At 50.3% G+C, this 17,898-nt stretch overlaps 1 protein-coding gene across 2 annotated transcripts; it reads left to right on the top strand.

Moving 5' to 3' along the window:
* Window positions 1–3,373: 3,373 nt before the first annotated feature.
* KLHDC7A (kelch domain containing 7A) lies at window positions 3,374–8,428 on the top strand. Of its 2 annotated transcripts, XM_050790745.1 has the most exons (2): window positions 3,380–5,656; window positions 6,440–8,428. In XM_050790745.1, the coding sequence occupies exons 1-2, from the start codon at window positions 3,426–3,428 to the stop codon at window positions 6,570–6,572; spliced, it is 2,364 nt and encodes a 787-aa protein (XP_050646702.1). In that variant the 5' UTR covers window positions 3,380–3,425; the 3' UTR covers window positions 6,573–8,428. The 2 variants fall into 2 exon arrangements, with proteins under 2 accessions (XP_050646709.1, XP_050646702.1); XM_050790752.1 differs by having other exon boundaries at window positions 3,374–8,428.
* Window positions 8,429–17,898: the final 9,470 nt, after the last annotated feature.

The raw sequence follows: 17,898 nt of genomic DNA, 5'->3' as shown, positions 1-17,898 counted from the left end.
GTATGTAACCAAGAGGAACTGATTATGTAACTTGAAAGGAATTGCTCACCCACCACCCAAGAATGAACAGGAATTTTCAGCAGACAAGTAGAAAAGCTAACTTATTTTTAATTCCTAGACTCACTGAAAGCTCCCAAGATGATTGTTAAAAATGGAGGTTTCCTGGGACCCACCCAGCCCACTGAATCAGGACATCTAGAAGGTAGAGCTTAGAAATTTGCATCCCTGGCTTGGCGTGGTGGCTGATATCTGTAATCCCAGCACTTTGGGACGCCAAGGAGGGTGGATAACCCGAGGTCAGGAGTTCGAAACCAGCCTAACTAACATGGTAAAACCCCATCTCTGCTGAAAATACAAAAATTAGCCAGGTGTGGTGGTATGCACCTGTAGTCCCAGCTACTCGGGAGGCTGAGACAGGAGAATTGCTTGAACTGGGAGGCAGAAGCTACAACAAGCCAAGATCGTGCCACTGCACTGTAGCCTAGGCGACAGAGTGAGACTTTGTCTCAAAAACAACAACAACAACAACAACAAAAAACCAGCCTGGTCAACATGGTGAAATCCCGTCTCCACTAAAAATACAAAAATTAGCTGGGAGTGGTAGTGCATGCCTGTAATCCCACCTACACAGGAGGCTGAGGCAGGAGAATCATTTGAACCCTGGAGGCAGAGGTTGCAGTAAGCCAAGATGGTGCCATTGCACTCCAGCCTGGGCGACACTCTGTCTCTGAAAAGAAAGAGAAAAAGAAAGAAAGGGAGAAAGGGAGAGAGAGAGAGTAAGTTAAAAAGGAGGGAAGGAAGGTAAGAAGGAAGGAAGGAAGGAAGGAAGGAAGGAAGGAAGGAAAGAAGGAAGGAAAGAAGGAAGGAAAGAAGGAAGGAAGGAAGGAAGGAAGGAAGGAAGGGAGGAAGGAAGGAAGGAAGGAAATGAGAGGGAGGGAGGGAGGGAGGAGGGAGGAGAGGAAGGAAGGAAGGAAATGAGGGAGGGAAGGAGGGAGGGAGAGAGGAAGGGAGAGAGAAGGAAGGAAGGAAGGAAGGAAGGAAGGAAGGAAGGAAGGAAGGAAGGAAGGAAGGAAGGAAGGAAGGCAGGCAGGCAGGCAGGCAGGCAGGCAGGAAAGAAGAGAGGGAGGGAGGGAGGGAGGGAGGGAGGAAGGAAAGCTGCATCTCTAACAAGCACCCCTCCTGATCCTTGTGCACATTGCATTGATAGGCACTCTTTTGACCAGGATGGAAAGAAAGGGAATTCAGGGGACCCCTCTTGACAGTCACCAGCGGGACAGGCTGAGGACACCTGACTTCCTAAGAGGTCACATCTGCTGGATGAAGTCAGGTCTGTAAAACTCTGGACTCTGCAAACAAGGCTTTGAGTCCCCATTTACAAGCCAGTTGACATAATCTTGGAGGTCCAGTTACCTCTCCTGTCAAATGGGGATAACAATCATGTCTCTCCTCAAAGCAGCTGTGAGCATGAGATGAGATGAAATGAGCTTCATCCTGAGTGTCCACCCCAATCCACTCAGTGTAAAGACAATCCCTGCTGGCTACTGTCCCAAATCATGCAGAGCCCCACATAGGTTTAGGGTCCACAGCTGAGCCAGCTACAGCCTGTCCTCAAGGACTTGGAATGCAGCAGGAGACCAAATCTTGCACACAATGCACTTTATGATAAGGCAGCTGTGGCCAAGCCTAAAAGAGGAGCATCAGAGAACACGAAACCCAAAGGAAGAAAAGGTGATCTTGGATGGATGAAGGCACCAGGAAAGAAGACCCAGACACAGCCTTTCACCCAACTCTGATGGGACAGAGGGATGTCCGCCAGCCTTCCCTGCCATGAAGTCACCCTGAGCCCGGTTTGCTAGGCAGTGATCAGGAGATGAATTTGGAAGAGTAAACGGAAGCTGGTACATCGAGGGTTGTGAACGTCGGCATAGGGAGTCAGGATTGTCTCCTAGAGTCACAGCCTTCAAAGCCAAATTCCTTCCATGTGTGTGCTTCCTGTGGCCCACAGAGTGGTTTTCAGTTTCATTTTTGAATCAGATGCCAACATTTTAAAATTGAGAGTGATGATGTCACTACCAGGATTCTAAGCTTCCCTGAAACAGTGGGAGGATGAGGCAATGCTGTGCCACCTGGCCTGATACCACTGGCTGGGGTGGGGCGGACAGGGGTCCTCCCTTGTTCATTTTACCTGCCCAGCCCCCATAGGCAGCAAGAGTTTGAGACCCCTGCACAGGACCTTGGGGACTCTTTGAGGACCTTGATGAGGAAAAAGGTAGAATTAGTTCTGTGCTTTGGAAGGTCCTCTGATGACACTTGATACTAGCGATGTTGGTGCCAATGATAAGAAAGAGGAAGAGGAGGGAGAAGGGGAGAATAGTTCATATTTAGTAAGCTTTCATGATGGGGGGGCTCTGCCCCAGTGTTTATTTCTAGTAGCCCATTTAGTTCTCACCACAACCTGATGAGGTACATATGCTGTCATCCTCCTTTTTCAGATGAAGCAAAGAGTGGTGAGATCTCTTGCCTAAGGTCATATAGTTGGTAAGTAGCAGAGCCAGGTAGTCTGGGTCCAGGACCCACAGCACCGGTGATGGGGGAAGGAAGATGGTGAGGGGGCTCTGGGAGATGCGAGTCTTCCCTCAGTCTTTCACCATAGGAGATTGTCTGGTTTTAAAAGAGAAGATGCGTCCACATCTAACCCCGATCTGAGCACTAATGCAACGTCTTTCCCCACTGTTCTCAGAAAGGCTGTTTTCTCTTAATAAACTTGTCAGGCAGGGAAGGAGGGCAAAGGCACTCAAGGGCTGGGTCAGGTGGCTTGGCTGCATGCCCTGGCTCCAGACTCCACTGCCAGGTTCCTGTCCCCTGCTTGGCCAGCATAAAGCTGACCCCACTGCGAGGACCAGCAGACCTCACAAGAATGACCCCATCCACGCCTACTGGGGCTCCACCTGCCCATGAGTCAACACACCCAAGCCTGCGAGCCCAGTGGATTTGCAAAAGAGAAAATAAAGCACACTCGTAAAGAATAACCCACCCCGTGCATTTCCTGGCATCGGGTGACTGTTTGGTTAAGAGCTTCCTCCTTCTTTGTATGCCCATTGGATACTCTTAACATCCCCTAGCTGCTGGCCACAGAGCTGGCTCAGCTGGCCGATCACAAGCTCAGCCCCTGGGCAGGCCCCCCACCCCCGCCACCAGGGAAGCATCAAAGGAGGCCAGCCACTGGCATCTGCCAGCTCTGGGCCCCAGCAGCCACCCTCTGCAGCTCAAAGTCACCTTTGCTCTGACTCCTCTCCTCGGCTGGCCAGCCAAAGCCAGCTCAGAACTCCCTCCCCTCCGCTCGGCAGGACCCATGAACTGGTCCCTACCGGGCAATTATTAATCAGATTCTTGGCATTCCTCAGCCCCAGGTTGGCTGGAGAAGCATGTTCCCCAGAGGAGCAGAGGCCCAGGACTGGCATTTGGACATGCAGCTGACGGGCAAGGTGGTGCTGTCGGCTGCTGCCCTACTCCTGGTGACTGTGGCCTACAGGCTGTACAAGTCAAGGCCTGCCCCAGCCCAGAGGTGGGGTGGGAATGCCCAGGCGGAAGCCAAGGAGGAAGCAGAGGGCTCAGGGCAGCCTGCTGCACAGGAGGCTTCTCCCGGGGCTCTGCAGAGGGGGCCAAGACGCCGGAGGAGCAGCAAGGGGTCTGAAGCACCACAGGGCTGCAGCTGGGAGAATCCAAGAGGGCCCTGTGTCCTGGTCACGGGGGCCACTTCCACAGACAGGAAGCCCCAGAGAAAAGGCTCAGGTGAGGAGCTGGGCGGGCAGGGCTCGGACTCTGAGCAGGTGCCTCCTAGCTGCCGCGGCCAGGAAGCCAGAACAGCTGTTGGCGGTAACCCTGACCCTCCCCATCTCCCCCACTTGGGCAGTGAACCGCACAGCTCCCCAGCTGGACTCATTGCAGCAGCCGACGGCACCTGTGCCGGTGGTGAGCCTGCTCCATGGCAGGACGGCAAACGCCCTGAGCATCCAGGGCTAGGGCAACTGGAACCTCCCCACTGTCACCACGTGGCTCCCTTGCAAGGCAGCAGAGACATGAACCAGAGCTGGGTCTTCACCCGTGTGATAGGGGTCAGCAGAGAAGAGCCTGGGGCTCTCCAGGCTGCCTCCGATGTTGGCCTGACCCTGCATCAGCAGGAGGGAGCCCCCAACGCCTCCTATACCTTCTCGTCCATAGCCCGGGTCCGAATGGAGGAGAATTTCATACAGAAGGTGGAGGGGGTTGAGCCCAGGCTCAAAGGCAAGGTGTACGATTACTACGTGGAATCTACGTCTCAGGCCATCTTCCAGGGCAGGCTGGCTCCCAGAACAGCAGCCCTGACTGAGGTTCCATCTCCTAGGACACCGCCAGGGTCCCTGGGAACAGGGGCAGCCTCGGGAGGCCAAGCCGGTGACACAAAGGGTGCAGCCGAAAGAGCCGCCTCCCCACATTCAGGGCCGTCGCCCTCCAACCGAGGCTTTAGCCGGAAGGAGAGCCTCCTGCAGATAGCGGAGAACCCAGAGTTGCAGCTGCAGCCAGATGGCTTCCGGCTCCCCGCTCCACCCTGCCCAGACCCGGGCGCCCTGCCGGACTCAGACAGAAGCAGCCGGGAGCCCCATGTGCACCTGGTGGCCGGGACTAATTTCTTCCATGTACCGCTCACCCCTGCTTCAGCCCCACAGGTCCGCCTGGATCTGGGCAATTGCTATGAGGTGCTGACCTTGGCCAAGAGGCACAACCTGGAGTCCCTGAAAGAGGCGGCCTACAAGGTGATGAGCGAAAACTACCTCCAGGTGCTGCGCAGCCCGGACATCTACGGGTGCCTGAGCGGGGCAGAGCGCGAGCTGATCTTGCAGCGCCGGCTCCAGGGCCGCCAGTACCTGGTGGTGGCTGACGTGTGCCCCAAGGAAGACTCGGGCGGCCTCTGTTGCTATGACGATGAGCAGGATGTCTGGCGCCCGCTGGCTCGCCTGCCCCCCGAGGCCGTGTCCCGGGGCTGTGCCATCTGCAGTCTTTTCAATTATCTCTTCGTGGTGTCCGGCTGCCAGGGTCCCGGGCACCAGCCCTCCAGCCGCGTCTTCTGCTACAACCCTCTTACCGGGATCTGGAGCGAGGTGTGCCCGCTGAACCAGGCCCGGCCGCACTGCCGGCTGGTGGCCCTGGACGGGCACCTGTACGCCATCGGCGGAGAGTGTCTGAACTCGGTGGAGCGTTATGACCCCCGCCTGGACCGCTGGGACTTTGTCCCGCCGCTCCCCAGTGACACGTTCGCCCTGGCGCACACGGCCACGGCGTGTGCCAAGGAGATCTTCGTCACCGGCGGCTCGCTGCGCTTCCTGCTGCTCCGCTTCTCGGCGCAGGAGCAGCGATGGTGGGCCTGCCCCACCGGGGGCAGCAAGGACCGCACGGCCGAGATGGTGGCGGTCAATGGCTTTCTCTACCGCTTTGACCTCAACCGCAGCTTGGGTATCGCCGTGTACCGCTGCAGCGCCAGCACCCGGCTCTGGTACGAGTGTGCCACGTACCGGACGCCTTACCCGGATGCCTTCCAGTGCACGGTGGTGGACAACCTCATCTACTGCGTGGGACGCCGGAGCACCCTCTGCTTCCTAGCAGACTCTGTCTCACCCAGGTTTGTGCCCAAGGAGCTACAGAGCTTCCCGGCCCCGCAGGGCACCCTCCTGCCCACTGTCCTGACCTTGCCCACCCCCGATTTGCCTCAGACCAGGGTCTAGCAGTCCCTCAACTGAGCTCCTCATGCAAAGCTGGGGGCCACAGGGCTTCACCGCCAGCCATCTCTGTAGGCCATTTCTAGGCAATCACCAGGCAACCCAGGAATGTGGCCATCAAGAGGTGAATTCCAGTCCTTTCTCCTCCCCTGGCTGGGGAGAGAGGGATGGATCTCAGACGAGTCTTACCCTTCCTGGGCTGCAGAGGCCCCACTGCAGAAAAGAGGACCAGGAGCTTGTGTTTCAAGGCAGAAGGCATTCATGTCTTCAGGGATGACCGCCCTCGCTTCAACTCTGAATTCTTGGGGGGATACACCAGGACCCCACCAAAGCGTAGGGGGCATAGCCTTATTGCAATCACAATTCTAGGAGCCAGTTGACCCCAGCAGCCTCTCCCTGGTTGCCCTGGAGAGGGGTTGGCTCTCTGAGTCATCAGTGCCCGTTGGTAAACATCAGCCACTGGGCCCCACCTCCACAGTTCCCAGAAGCACAGGGACACACAGGTGGGAAAGATGGAGGCAGGTGACTTGGACAGGACTAGGAAGGAGCCCAGGGAGCCCCAGGGAGCCTGGCCAGAGGGAGTGGTGGTTTGAAAAGTAGAACAGCTGAAGCTGGGGCCAGCCTAGGAGATTCTTGCTTGCCAGAAAATGTACCAAAGCCCATCTTCCTTTTCTCCTTATTGGAAGAAAGAGAAGCACCCATTGTACCAAGCTATCTTCTGGTGAAGGTCTGCTAAGGATACACGGAGGTCTCAGCAAAGGGAAGAAACTATGTGATCCCAGCGCCACCCTGCTCCTTGGCCCTGCCCATGTTAACTGACCGTTGCACTCATTCCCAGATCTGTAGCCATCTTCCAGTCTGGAAGCTGGGGCAGCCACCACCAGTCAGCACTTCAGAGTGACAGCATAATTGCCCTCCTTGTGCCAGGTGCGGTCACCTGGTTTGCCTCATTCACATTTTCAGGTCCATGACCAAGTTGAGGAACTAGAAGATTCTAGTGAAGCATCCAGAGACTGGATCTCCTTTCACATCGGGTTTGATAAACTCTGAATGAAGGAGACCCCCAGCCTCAGGAAGGCACCTGTCCTTCCAGGAGGGAAGGGAGAGAGCCTGACCCAGTGTATTGCCACAGCCCTTTTTCCACCTCTGAGGGAGACAGTGAAAGATGGGAAGGCAGTGATGCTCTTGGTCCCAGCCAGAAGCCAGGGGAGATGGGAGGTACACCAGAGCAGAGCCTGACAAGGAAGAAAATAAGGATGCTTTGGACCTCAGTGTCCTTGTCTTGAAAATGAGAAGGACAATTCATGTCCCTATCTGCCCTGGGGATAAATGAGAGCCCCCAAGAGAAAGCTCCTCCCAGTTTCCCAGGTGTTGCCAACTAGAGCCTGTGTCCACTGATGCTGTTGGGGTCCAGGCCGTGGGTCTTGTTGGAAGAAGCAGGACTGGAACAAAAGATGAAAAAGAGGTTGGCATGGACATAAGAGGAGAGCTTGCACTGGACCACCAAAGGCCACCATCCCTAGTCTGGGCTCGGGCACCAGGCTCTGCCAATGGCAGCTCAGAGGCCACAGGGTGCCATTGCCCATGCCCCTGCCCCACTTCCCTGGCCTGGGCCTTGAAAGATGAAGCAGCTGAGTTTATTCCTAAATCAGAGACCAGGAAGGGAAAGTCAGCTGGGGCCATGGCTGCCTTCTGGGGAGAGTGACCCCCGTCCTCAGGCAAAGTCACATTCAAGCTCAGTGTCAACACTAGCCATGAACCTCCAAGGGACCTGTGGGCTGGGGGAGAATGGCTTCAGTGACAAGACTCAAAGGAGGCACTAGCATTGTGCTGCTGGACTGGGGGAAGGACTTGCTTGAGAGGAGAACCCTACATAGGACCTGGGGGAAGGTGGACCCAGATCTAACCTTCAACCCCTAGTGAAGGGCCAGGCAGAGGACGAGGCAACACCCAAGCTAGGTAAAGTTCTGGAAAGGTTCCAAGCCCAGGAGGAACAAGGACCACTCTGGAAAAAAATTCCGAAGCCCATTGCATACCTATGTTAGAGACTAGGGGAGTGATTCCAGGGATAAGACGGACAAATGTGTTCCAGGCCCCAACCCATGGTGGGTGTGGTCTTCGTAATGAGAGGGGGAGCTGAGATTTGGGCCTGGGCTGGGAAGAGAAGTACACAGTCCATCTGATCCACCTCTCTTTTGGTTCCATTGGCAAAATCATTCATCAGTCATCATATCTTCTCCTGGCAAGCCCTCACAATGGCTTCATAAGTGTTGCAACACAGTGTCCCAGGCTGTCACTACCTGTGGATTAGAGCGGATGTGCTGTCCTGGGGCTGTAGAGCTGGGCTTCAGGAAGAATGTGGTCGGGGCCATCAGGGTGGAACAAGGTAGCTCAAGACCTTGGAAAGACGCCCTGAGGGCACAATGTTCCTTGCAGTTTAAGACGACACTTTAAAAATAAATTCTCTCCTAATGATGGCTTGAGTCCTGCCACTCAATGGGAGCATCAGCAGAACCTGTAGCATCTTATTTGGACTTGACATTCTCTATTGTAATTTTGTTCCTGTTTATTTTTAAGTTTTCTTTTTGTTTCACTGGAAAGGAAAGATGATGCTCAGTTTTAAACATTAAAAGTATACAAGTTGCTTTGTTACAATAAAACTAAATATGTACACACACCAAAAAAAAAAATGGTCAGGATATGTTCTTTCACTCCTGAAATAAACATTTACAGAATATTTGGGCTGGGCAGTGTTCTAGGTGCTGGAGATGCAGCAGATGCCTGCCTTAATGGAGCTCACATTCTAGCAAAGGAAAATGGACACTTTTAAAAAGAAATACATTGAACCTAGTACCTAGGCTGCATATACACTAAGGAGAAAACCAAGGCAGGGACATAGGATGATGAGTGCCGGAGGAAAGGGGTTGCTCTTTTAAATCATGTAATCAGGCCTCCCTGATAGGATGACATTTGAACAGGGACCTGAATGGAAATCTGGGAGATGCATAGACCAGGACTGGCTCTGGGAACCAGAACGGTGGCCTTGCTGCCAGAAGGACTTTGTTGTGCCCACCAGGGAGAGCACGGCTGCTTCCAAGGAGCACCATCTTGGGATAGGAAGAAGGACAGGGGCCCAGCTATTCTGGTTTAGCCTTTGGTGTAAGGGAAAAAATCTCAATTACACCTACATTTACAACATATAGGAGCGAGAGCCAGCGTCCTTACCAAAATGTTGCAGACCCTATACTCAGGTGTGCAGCTGAGATGACTTCATGGGGCCAGAGTCTCAGATTTCTACTTGACTTTACTTAATAACCTGGGGTCTGTTGGCCTCCTGCCCTTAGCCTCAGAGTGACATCTGTGTCACTCGGCTTCTTGCTTTTCCAATAGGAATTCTTTCTTCTTCAGAAAAACAAACAAAAAAAAATTAAATTTGGGTCGCTTTCCACTTTAAACCAACCATGCCCATTACAGAAAAAAAAAAATAGAGAAAGGTATTAAAAATCTCCCTAATTTTGCCACTCAAAGATACCCCCTACTGTGCCATGTGTCCCTCTGGTCTTTTTCTTCTGTGCCAAGTTTTTGTTTGGCTTGATTTTTGCCTAGGTGTGATTATGCTAAATATACAATTCAGTTTCTTCCTTTTTTCACTTAGCATTTTATAATAAGCATTTTCCCGTGTTATTACAAATCCTGGGTAAACATCATTTCAATAGTTGCACAATATTCCATGGAGTGAACGTACCAAGGTTTATTTAAACATCTCCCCTCCTGTTGGGCCTGTCTGTAGATTTTTGTTTTCTGTTGGGTTCTCTTTCTATCATAAATAAAATGTCCTTTGTTTTCTTATTCCTCCCTATCTGGGGCCTTCATCAATATGTACAAGAGAATGCCAGTCTAGGTCCCATTTGCAATAGTAGAGTTGTTGAAACAACCATAGAAGCCACAGCATTTGCCTAGGGCTGGGGTCTGTCCCCTCTGTGACTATAGGACAGAGCTGTCCTTGCAAGCGCACGGGGAAAGAGGCAAGGCTGGCTGGAGGGGCCATCCAGCGGCACCACGTTCACTGGGCCTCTGCTCTCCACTGCATGCTTTTATATGCATCTCGTCAGTGATCCTCACAACAACCCTATTTTACGGGTGAGAAAGCTGAGGCTCAAAGAGTTTAACGAAATTTGCCTTCATGGCAAAATCCAAAGACCTTCTCTTTTCGTTAAAAGTGCTTGAATCCAAGGCCAGGCAGAGTGGCTTATGTCTGTAATCCCAACACTTTGGGAATCGAGGTAGGAGCATCACTTGAGGTCAGGAGTTCAAGACCAGCCTGACCAATATGGTGAAACCCCGTCTCTACTAAAAATACAAAAATTAGTTGGGCATGGTGGTACACACCTGTAATCCCAGCTACTCAAGATACTGAGGCAAGAGAATCACTTGAACCCGGGAGGTGGAGGTTGTAGTGAACCAAGGTCGAGCTACTGCACTCCAGCTTGGGTGACAAAGTGAGACTCTGTCTAAAAAAAAAAAAAAAAAAAAAAAAAAAAGTGCTTGAATCCAGCCTTACTGCCTTGCATGCTATACTCTCTCCACTCCTCTGAGGCAGTGGAGGCCAGGACCCAGCATCAGGCTTGCCTCCAACCCTGTCTCCACCCACACCAATCAACTGTTCTCCATCTTTGAACTTTGAACTTGAAGGACATTTTCTTAAATTCTCTGATCCTCAATACCTGCATCTGTAAAATGGGTTTGCCATGCCAGCCTCAAGACGATACTGTGAGAACTAACAAAATAATACAGGGAAAGCTCCCGGCCCAGGAACTGCTCTAAAGTACATCTTGTACTACTTGCAGTCCATGCCTGTAATCCCAGCACTTTAGGAGGCCCAGGTAGGAGGATTGCTTGAGCCCAGGAGTTGAAGACCAGCCCGGGCAATGTGGCAAAATCCCATCTCTACAAAAGATACAAAAATTAGCCAGGCGTGATGGTGTGTGTCTGTGGTCCCAACTTCTTGGGAGGCTGAAGTGGGAGGATCACTTGAGCCTGGGAAGCAGAGGTTGCCTTGAGCTGAGATTATGCCACTGCACTCGAGCCTGGGTGGCAGAGTGAGACCCTGTCTCAAAAAATATATAAAAATAAAAGTAAAATAAAACTAAACATTTGTTAAAGTAGGTCTTGGAAGAACAGTTGTCTCCTGCAGCGGGGCTGCCCTAAGCCAGCTCAGAGGAGGTTTTCTTTTACCTCCACCACCAGCTCCTGCTCTCTTTTGTCCTGGCCCTGGAGGAGGAAGGTGGAGAATTAAGCTGCAGCAGCCTCTTCGTGTCTCAGAAGGTCTGGGGCAGGGGATGCTTAACAGAAAAGTTACTCATATTTTAGACCATCCAGGTTTTGAGACTGTGAGCCACTCCTCTGCTCTTCCAGGGTAGTTCAGGATTGACTGACTGGCTGATTTGAGTTTCCTCAGGCTGAAAGCATTAAGCAATTTCCAGGGGGTGTCAGTCGGGGCTACAGAGCTTCAGAAGCTGCTCAGAGGCCCCTGGGAACCCTGAGAAGGTGCGAAATGGAGGGGGCTCCCTTCTTTCACAGATTGGGAGGAATCACCACTTGGGGGAACTGGGAGTATGCTGGGCTGTGTCTGAGCTACAAATACTTAAAGGCCACAGAGATAGGCAGCCAGCACTTCCCATCTTTGTAATCCTTACTGGAAAGGGTCTTGTGGCCCTAAGGTGCCTTTTAGATCCCCCTGAAGCTGTGGCTTCAGCCAGGAGCAGCCCCTTGGCTGAGGCAGAAGGTGGAGGATGAAACATAAAGGGAGGCGGTACCTTTAGGGAGCGAGAAGAAAGGATAGCCTGGAGGAAAGTCTCCACAAACAGCTCTGAGCCTAGAGTTTTTTGAAAAGTGAGATGTGAGTCAAAAAAACTGAAAATGAAAAAGCGATCAAATTTGCGTTGCCTTTTTGTGTGCAGGGAGGAGACATAAATTTTATACCATAATAAACAGAGTCCCTCTCACCAGGCTCTGTGCAAATACTTTACTGTCATTCCCTCACTCTTCCCTCACTACATCACTGTCTGATAGAGCGATTATCTTCCTGACTAGAGGAGGAAATAGAGACGGGACCCTGCACAAAAATTAATACCAATTGATTCAATGATTATTAGTAATTAAAACACCTACCTTTTTATTGCTTTAAAAAACTGGAAGAGAGGCATGTAATCACTGTCAATACATTTATAAAACACTCACAAGGCTAATAGGAGCTTTACTTATATTGTCTCAGGCCAATTTCTCCCTTTCCCATCAATTTCTCTACGTCTTGAATCTGGTCATGACTTGCTTTGGCCGCCATGGGGCAGTAACAAATTTGACATAAGCAGAGGCTTGAAAATTGCTAGGGCATTGGATGTGCTATCTCATGGCTCTTAGAAATCACAAGACTGCAGCCAGGTGAACAAGCCCAGCCTAGGCTGTAGGATGATGAGAGACCCATGGACCAGTTACCCCAGTTACCCCAGTCAACAGCTAGCCAAATCCCCAACCAGTGAGTGAGGCCACTGACCACCAACTGACCAACCACAGATACCTGAAAGAACCCAACCAAGCCTGGCAGAAGAACCACTTGGCTGAACCCAGCCCCAGTTGCCAATCCACAGGCTCATGAGAGAAATAGATAGCTGTGGTTTTAAGCCAGTCAATTTTGGAATGGTTTGCAACACCACAATAGGTAAGTGACACAACAATCCTGTGATATATTACCACTTTGCAGTTGAGGAAACTAGAGTTCAAGAAAGCGAAATCTCATTTGCAGGGTCCTACGCCTATAAGACGGAAGAGCTGGGAGACCCACCCTACCCCCCCACCACCCAGGTCTGCCTGACTCCAAATCCTCGGTTCTTCCTTATTCAGCCATAGGGCCCTGGCTCTGGTCTAGCCAGACTAGGGCACTGGGGATCCTCTGGGTGCCTGCCTGGCCATGGGGCTTTGTGCTAGCCCTCAGCTAGGTCTTTTCCATGACCCAGGAACCAGTGTCTGCAGGGGGAAAGCTCTGAGCCACCTCAGAGGAGGATCTTTACAAAAAGATCAAGAGATCAGCTCCTTAAAAAACAATCACTGACACCTATTGAGCACAGCCACTCTATCAGCCAACTATCTTGGGACAGAGCACCTGCACTCTGCCCCCAAGAGCCTCCCCGCTGCTGAAAGGTGCTCTGCTGCCATTACCTGGGGATTGTTGCTACCTAGAGGATCCCTGAACCAATTACTGATAGGAGTTGGTGTGTAAATACCCCAGCTCCCTCAACCCTGGGGTAAGATAACTCCTAGGTTCATGTTCTGCACTCTCTCCCAGATTTCCTAGTGGGACTGAGCCTCAGTTTCCACTGGCAGTACCTACCTTGATAATATCCCTTTAATAACGTCACTCCAGTCTTCCTGGCTGGTGCTCCTACCTACTCCTCCTCCCTTTATGAGACCATAGAGGAGCTGCACCCATCTTTCCCCTCCAACCTGCCCCCCTCTATTTCTTGAGGGCTTCACACCACAGACAGCCCTACACTGGCACCAACAATCGTCCACTAGCTCCTGGACGATTCCAAGCAGCATTCAGATGGGCTCTGGCATCTTTTATCTTAAAAGAAAAGCCACTTCCACATGACTTGCTTGGTAGTACAATAAATAAAAACCATGAATATACTTTAGAAGGTTAAAACCACCATACAGATATAATGTATCTTATTTGCAATGAGTGCCAAAGTGATGTGGTTTCTTTGTGTTCTTGAAAACAGTTTATCCTCTAAAGACTTTTGGTTCTTTCTCCTGCAATCATGTTTATACGATCACATTCAGCAATCTTCACTTTGTAGATAAAATGAGGGTCAGCTTTAACCTGGCCTCAATTTGAATCAGAATACATTCTGAGCAAATTCTTTTAAAAACAAAACAAAAACTCCTGTTATAGAATCAGATTTGAGGGAGCCAGTATCGGGCACCACCCACACCCTGAGGTCAAGTGTTTAGCTTCTTCAATTGTACCCAGAAACATTTAAACCCATATCCGGTACATTTTGACCACTTGCTTTCAGTTCCTAAATTTGGTCTCTCTCCCCTGGTTGATGCAGTGGGGTGGATGGTGGAAGATGGTGACAAATTAGGACAATATCAACTCAAAAATCCCAGGCAAGTAATGTCTTTAGTACAAATTGTCTTTTTTAAAAAGCATATTTTTTATTGTGGTATAATATATATAACACAAAACATGCCATTGTAACCACTTTCAAAGCATGCCATTCAGTGGCATTAAGTGCATTCACAACAGTGCATCTATTTGTGTTATATGTGATTATAAAAGATACACAAACATTTATTGTAGAATATGCAGTTGGAAAAATCTAGAGAAGCCCAAGAAGACAGTAGAAATCACTTCCTCTCAGAAATAATTTGTTATTGTTTGGACTTCTTTATTTCCAGTTTATTACCCATATTTTTAAAAATAAAAAATGGGATCTTATACATCACATAAAATTTACTATTTTGCCATTTTTAAGTGTACACTTCAGTGGCAAGAAGGACTTCCACGTGGTCATGCAACCACTGTCATTATCCATCTCCTTTTTCATCATCCCAGGCTGAAACTCTGCACGCATTAAAGGATACCCCTCTGTCCCCTGCTCCCTCCTTAAGTAAAAGTTGTCTTTAACTTTGCAAAGCATCCTTCATGAGGATGAGGAAGTTCTTTGCTCAGTCAGCACAGAAAATTGGAAATGTGCCTTAAGCACAAAGACAGACTTGCTTTCATTCATTCTGGAAAGTTCCGCAAACAACACAGCACCCAGCTCAGTGGGATGCTCCGGGGCAAGAGAGTCCTCCCTCTCCAGAGGACATGATGGATAGCTTTCTTCTCTAAGTCACTAGCGCTCCCTCCTCATTGCCTTGGGGAAAGACAAAAGGAAAATCACCCTTTCTGTTCTGTTCTCCAGGTACTCCCTCCATCCTCTCGCTACATGAATTACTTTTGGTGCTGTGACAAAAATATAGATTGGAAATGATAGAGGTATAAAATATGGGGATGACTGGCCGGGCGCAGTGGCTCATGCCTGTAATCCCAGCACTTTGGGAGGCTGAGGTGGGTGGATCACGAGGTCAGGAGATCGAGACCATCCTGGCTAACATGGTGAAACCCTGTCTCTAGTAAAATATTTTAAAAAATTAGCCGGGCTTGGTGGCAGGTATCTGTAGTCCCAGCTACTTAGGAGGCTGAGGCAGGAGCATGGCATAAACCCGGGAGGTGGAGCTTGCAGTGAGCCGAGATTGAGCCACTGCACTCCAGCCTGGGTGACAGAGCGAGACTCTGTCTCAAAAAAAAAAAAAAAAAAATGGGGATGACTTTGTTTCATTGTGGGTCCTAATTATGCAATGACAGGCACTTTGGGGTACCTAGAACTGAGTAGCTGTGATCACGGAGTAAGAATCGCTTGAAGGTTGTTTGACACCCAGGACAGGGACTGTACTTAAGAAGCAGCAAGTTGCTGTTAACCACAGGGATGAATGGGAGTATGGAGGATTGGAAGACCAAGGCTTGGATGCAAGGTGGGCATCAGGGAAGGTTTCCAAAGGCAGCAAGGTCCACAAAGGGAGTGACAAGGCTAGCACATCTGCCTGTCAAATTAACTGGCATGGGTTCCACCCTTCATCCATCAGATGTTCATTAAACCGGTACTACTTGCAAGGTGCCAGGGGAACTGTTGTGGATGGCTGAGCCCATTGTGCTAGGGAATGCTGAAAAATAAACAGGTGAACAATTACAGAAAATGATGGGAGACTGGCACAGATTCTGTTCAGGAATCAAATGTAATGCTAGGGTGGAGAGTGACAGCAGGGGCACACTTAAGATAGTTCTCAAGGTGTCTTCCCCAAACAGGTGGCATATCAGCTGGGATGTGAACAGTGAGGAGGGCTTGGCCAAGAGGGATGAAGTGTGGGGTGGGGTAAAGGGAGGGAGGGAAGATGAGAGACAGAGAGATGCATGAGAGGAAGAGCACTCTAAGGGAGGGAACACCAAGAGCAAAGGCCCTGTGTCCTAGCCCAAGTGAAGGCCAATGTGGCCAGAGAGGGGATAGGAGACCAGGTTATACAGGTGTTGTCAGCCAAGATAAGAAGGATGAATTTTATTCCTAGTCCACTGAGAAGCCTTCAACACATTTTGTTTACTTAATTTTTACAATAAATATCATATTTTGCAATAGTTTTAAATGTACAGGAAAGTTTCAAGGATAATACATCCCACATACCTGACACCCAGTTTCCCCTGTTGCAGGGGTCCTCAACCCCTATTAGAGTTCTGGTACTGGTTCATGGCCTGTTAGGAACCGGACCACACAGCAAGAGGTAAGCAGTGGGTGAGTGAGCATTACTTCCTGAGCTCTGCCTCTTGTCAGATCAGCAGCAGCACTGGATTCTCACAGGAGCGTGAACCCTATCGTGAACTGTGCATTGGAGGGATCTGAGTTGCATGCTTCTTATGGGAATCTCATGCCTGGTGATCTGAGGTGAAACAGTTTTATCCTGAAACCATCCCCTGCCACCCCAGTTCACGAAAAAATTGTCCTCCACGAAACTGGTCCCTGGTGCCAAAAAGGTTGGGGACCGCTGCCCTATTGTTAGCATGTTACATTAACATGGTTCACTTGTCACAGCTAAGAAGCCAGCATTGACACATTACGATTAACTAAGGTCCATACTTGATTCAGATTTGCCTTTTATCTGATGTCCTCTGTGCTCCAGTGTTCCATCCAAGACACTGCATTACTTTTAGTTGTCATGTCTTCTTAGGCTTTTCTTGGTAGTGATGGTTTTGATACAGGGCAGGCAAACCCCAAAATTGGGGCTTATCCTGGTAGGGTTCTTGGCTCCACCCAGGAAAGAATTCAAGGGCAAACCGACAGTGATAAACAGCAACTTTAATTGAAGCAGCAGTGCACAGAAGCATCACAGGGAATGCTCTTTGCAGAGCAGGGCTACCTCATAGGCAGTGCACCCACAGTAGCAGCTCAGAAGCAGCTCTGTGCTCATATTTATACCCACTTTTAATTATTTGCAAATTATGGGGTGGTTTGGCAGGGCACAGTGGCTCATGCCTATAATCCCAGCTGAGGTGAGCAGATTACTTGAGGTCAGGAGTTCCAGACCAGCCTGGACAACATGGCAAAACCCCATCTCTACTAAAAATACAAAAATTAGCTGGGCATGCCTGTAATCCCAGCTACTGGGAGGCTGAGATGGGAGGATAGCTTGAACCCGGGAGGCAGAGGTTGCAGTGAGCCAAGATCATGCCTTTGCACTCCAGCCTGGGCGATAGAACAAGACTCCACCTCAAAAAAGAAAATTGGTGCCAGGCGCAGTGGCTCACACCTGTAATCCCAGCACTTTGGGGGGCCAAGGTGGGCGGATCACGAGGTCAGGAGATCGAGACCATCCTGGCTAATGCAGTGAAACCCCATCTCTACTAAAAAAATACAAAAACTTAGCTGGGCCTGGTGGCGGGCACCTGTAGTCCCAGCTGCTTGGGAGGCTGAGGCAGGAGAATGGTGTGAACCCAGGAGGCGGAGCTTGCAGTGAGCTGAGATCGTGCCACTGCACTCCAGCCTGGGCGACAGAGCAAGACTCCGTCTCAAAAAGAAGAAAAGAAAAGAAAAGAAAATGGGGTGGTTTATGCAGACGTTTCAAGGAAAAGGGTGGCAACTTCCAGGTTGTGAGGTTGTTGCCATGGAAATGGGGGCAGGGATTGCCATAACCATGGTAGACTGACAAGGCACACTGATGGGCATGTGTTACAGAAAGCTGCTTCCACCCTGACCTGTTTTAGCTAGTCCTCAATTTAGTCCAGTGTCCAGGCCTCACCTCTAGAGTTAAATCTCATTTCCTACCTCAGTTTTTCAGAGCTTCCTAGGTTTTGGTGTTCTTGACAGTTTCAGGACTACTGGTCAAGTGTTTTGTGGACTGTCTTTTCAATGTGGTTTTGGCTGATTTTTTCTCATGGAGTTGTGGGCTTCTTAACTGGGTTTATGGGTTTTAGGAGGAAAACCACAGAGGTAAAGTGCCCTTCTCCTCATATGATATTAAGAGTGCCTGCTACTAACACAACTTATTACTGTTG

The sequence above is a fragment of the Macaca thibetana genome, chromosome 1, assembly GCF_024542745.1.
Source record: "Macaca thibetana thibetana isolate TM-01 chromosome 1, ASM2454274v1, whole genome shotgun sequence".
In the NCBI taxonomy this organism is placed as follows: Eukaryota; Metazoa; Chordata; class Mammalia; order Primates; family Cercopithecidae; genus Macaca; species Macaca thibetana.
The sequence above is the reverse complement of the archived record's forward strand: the minus strand, read 5'-3'. Positions and strand labels throughout refer to the sequence as shown.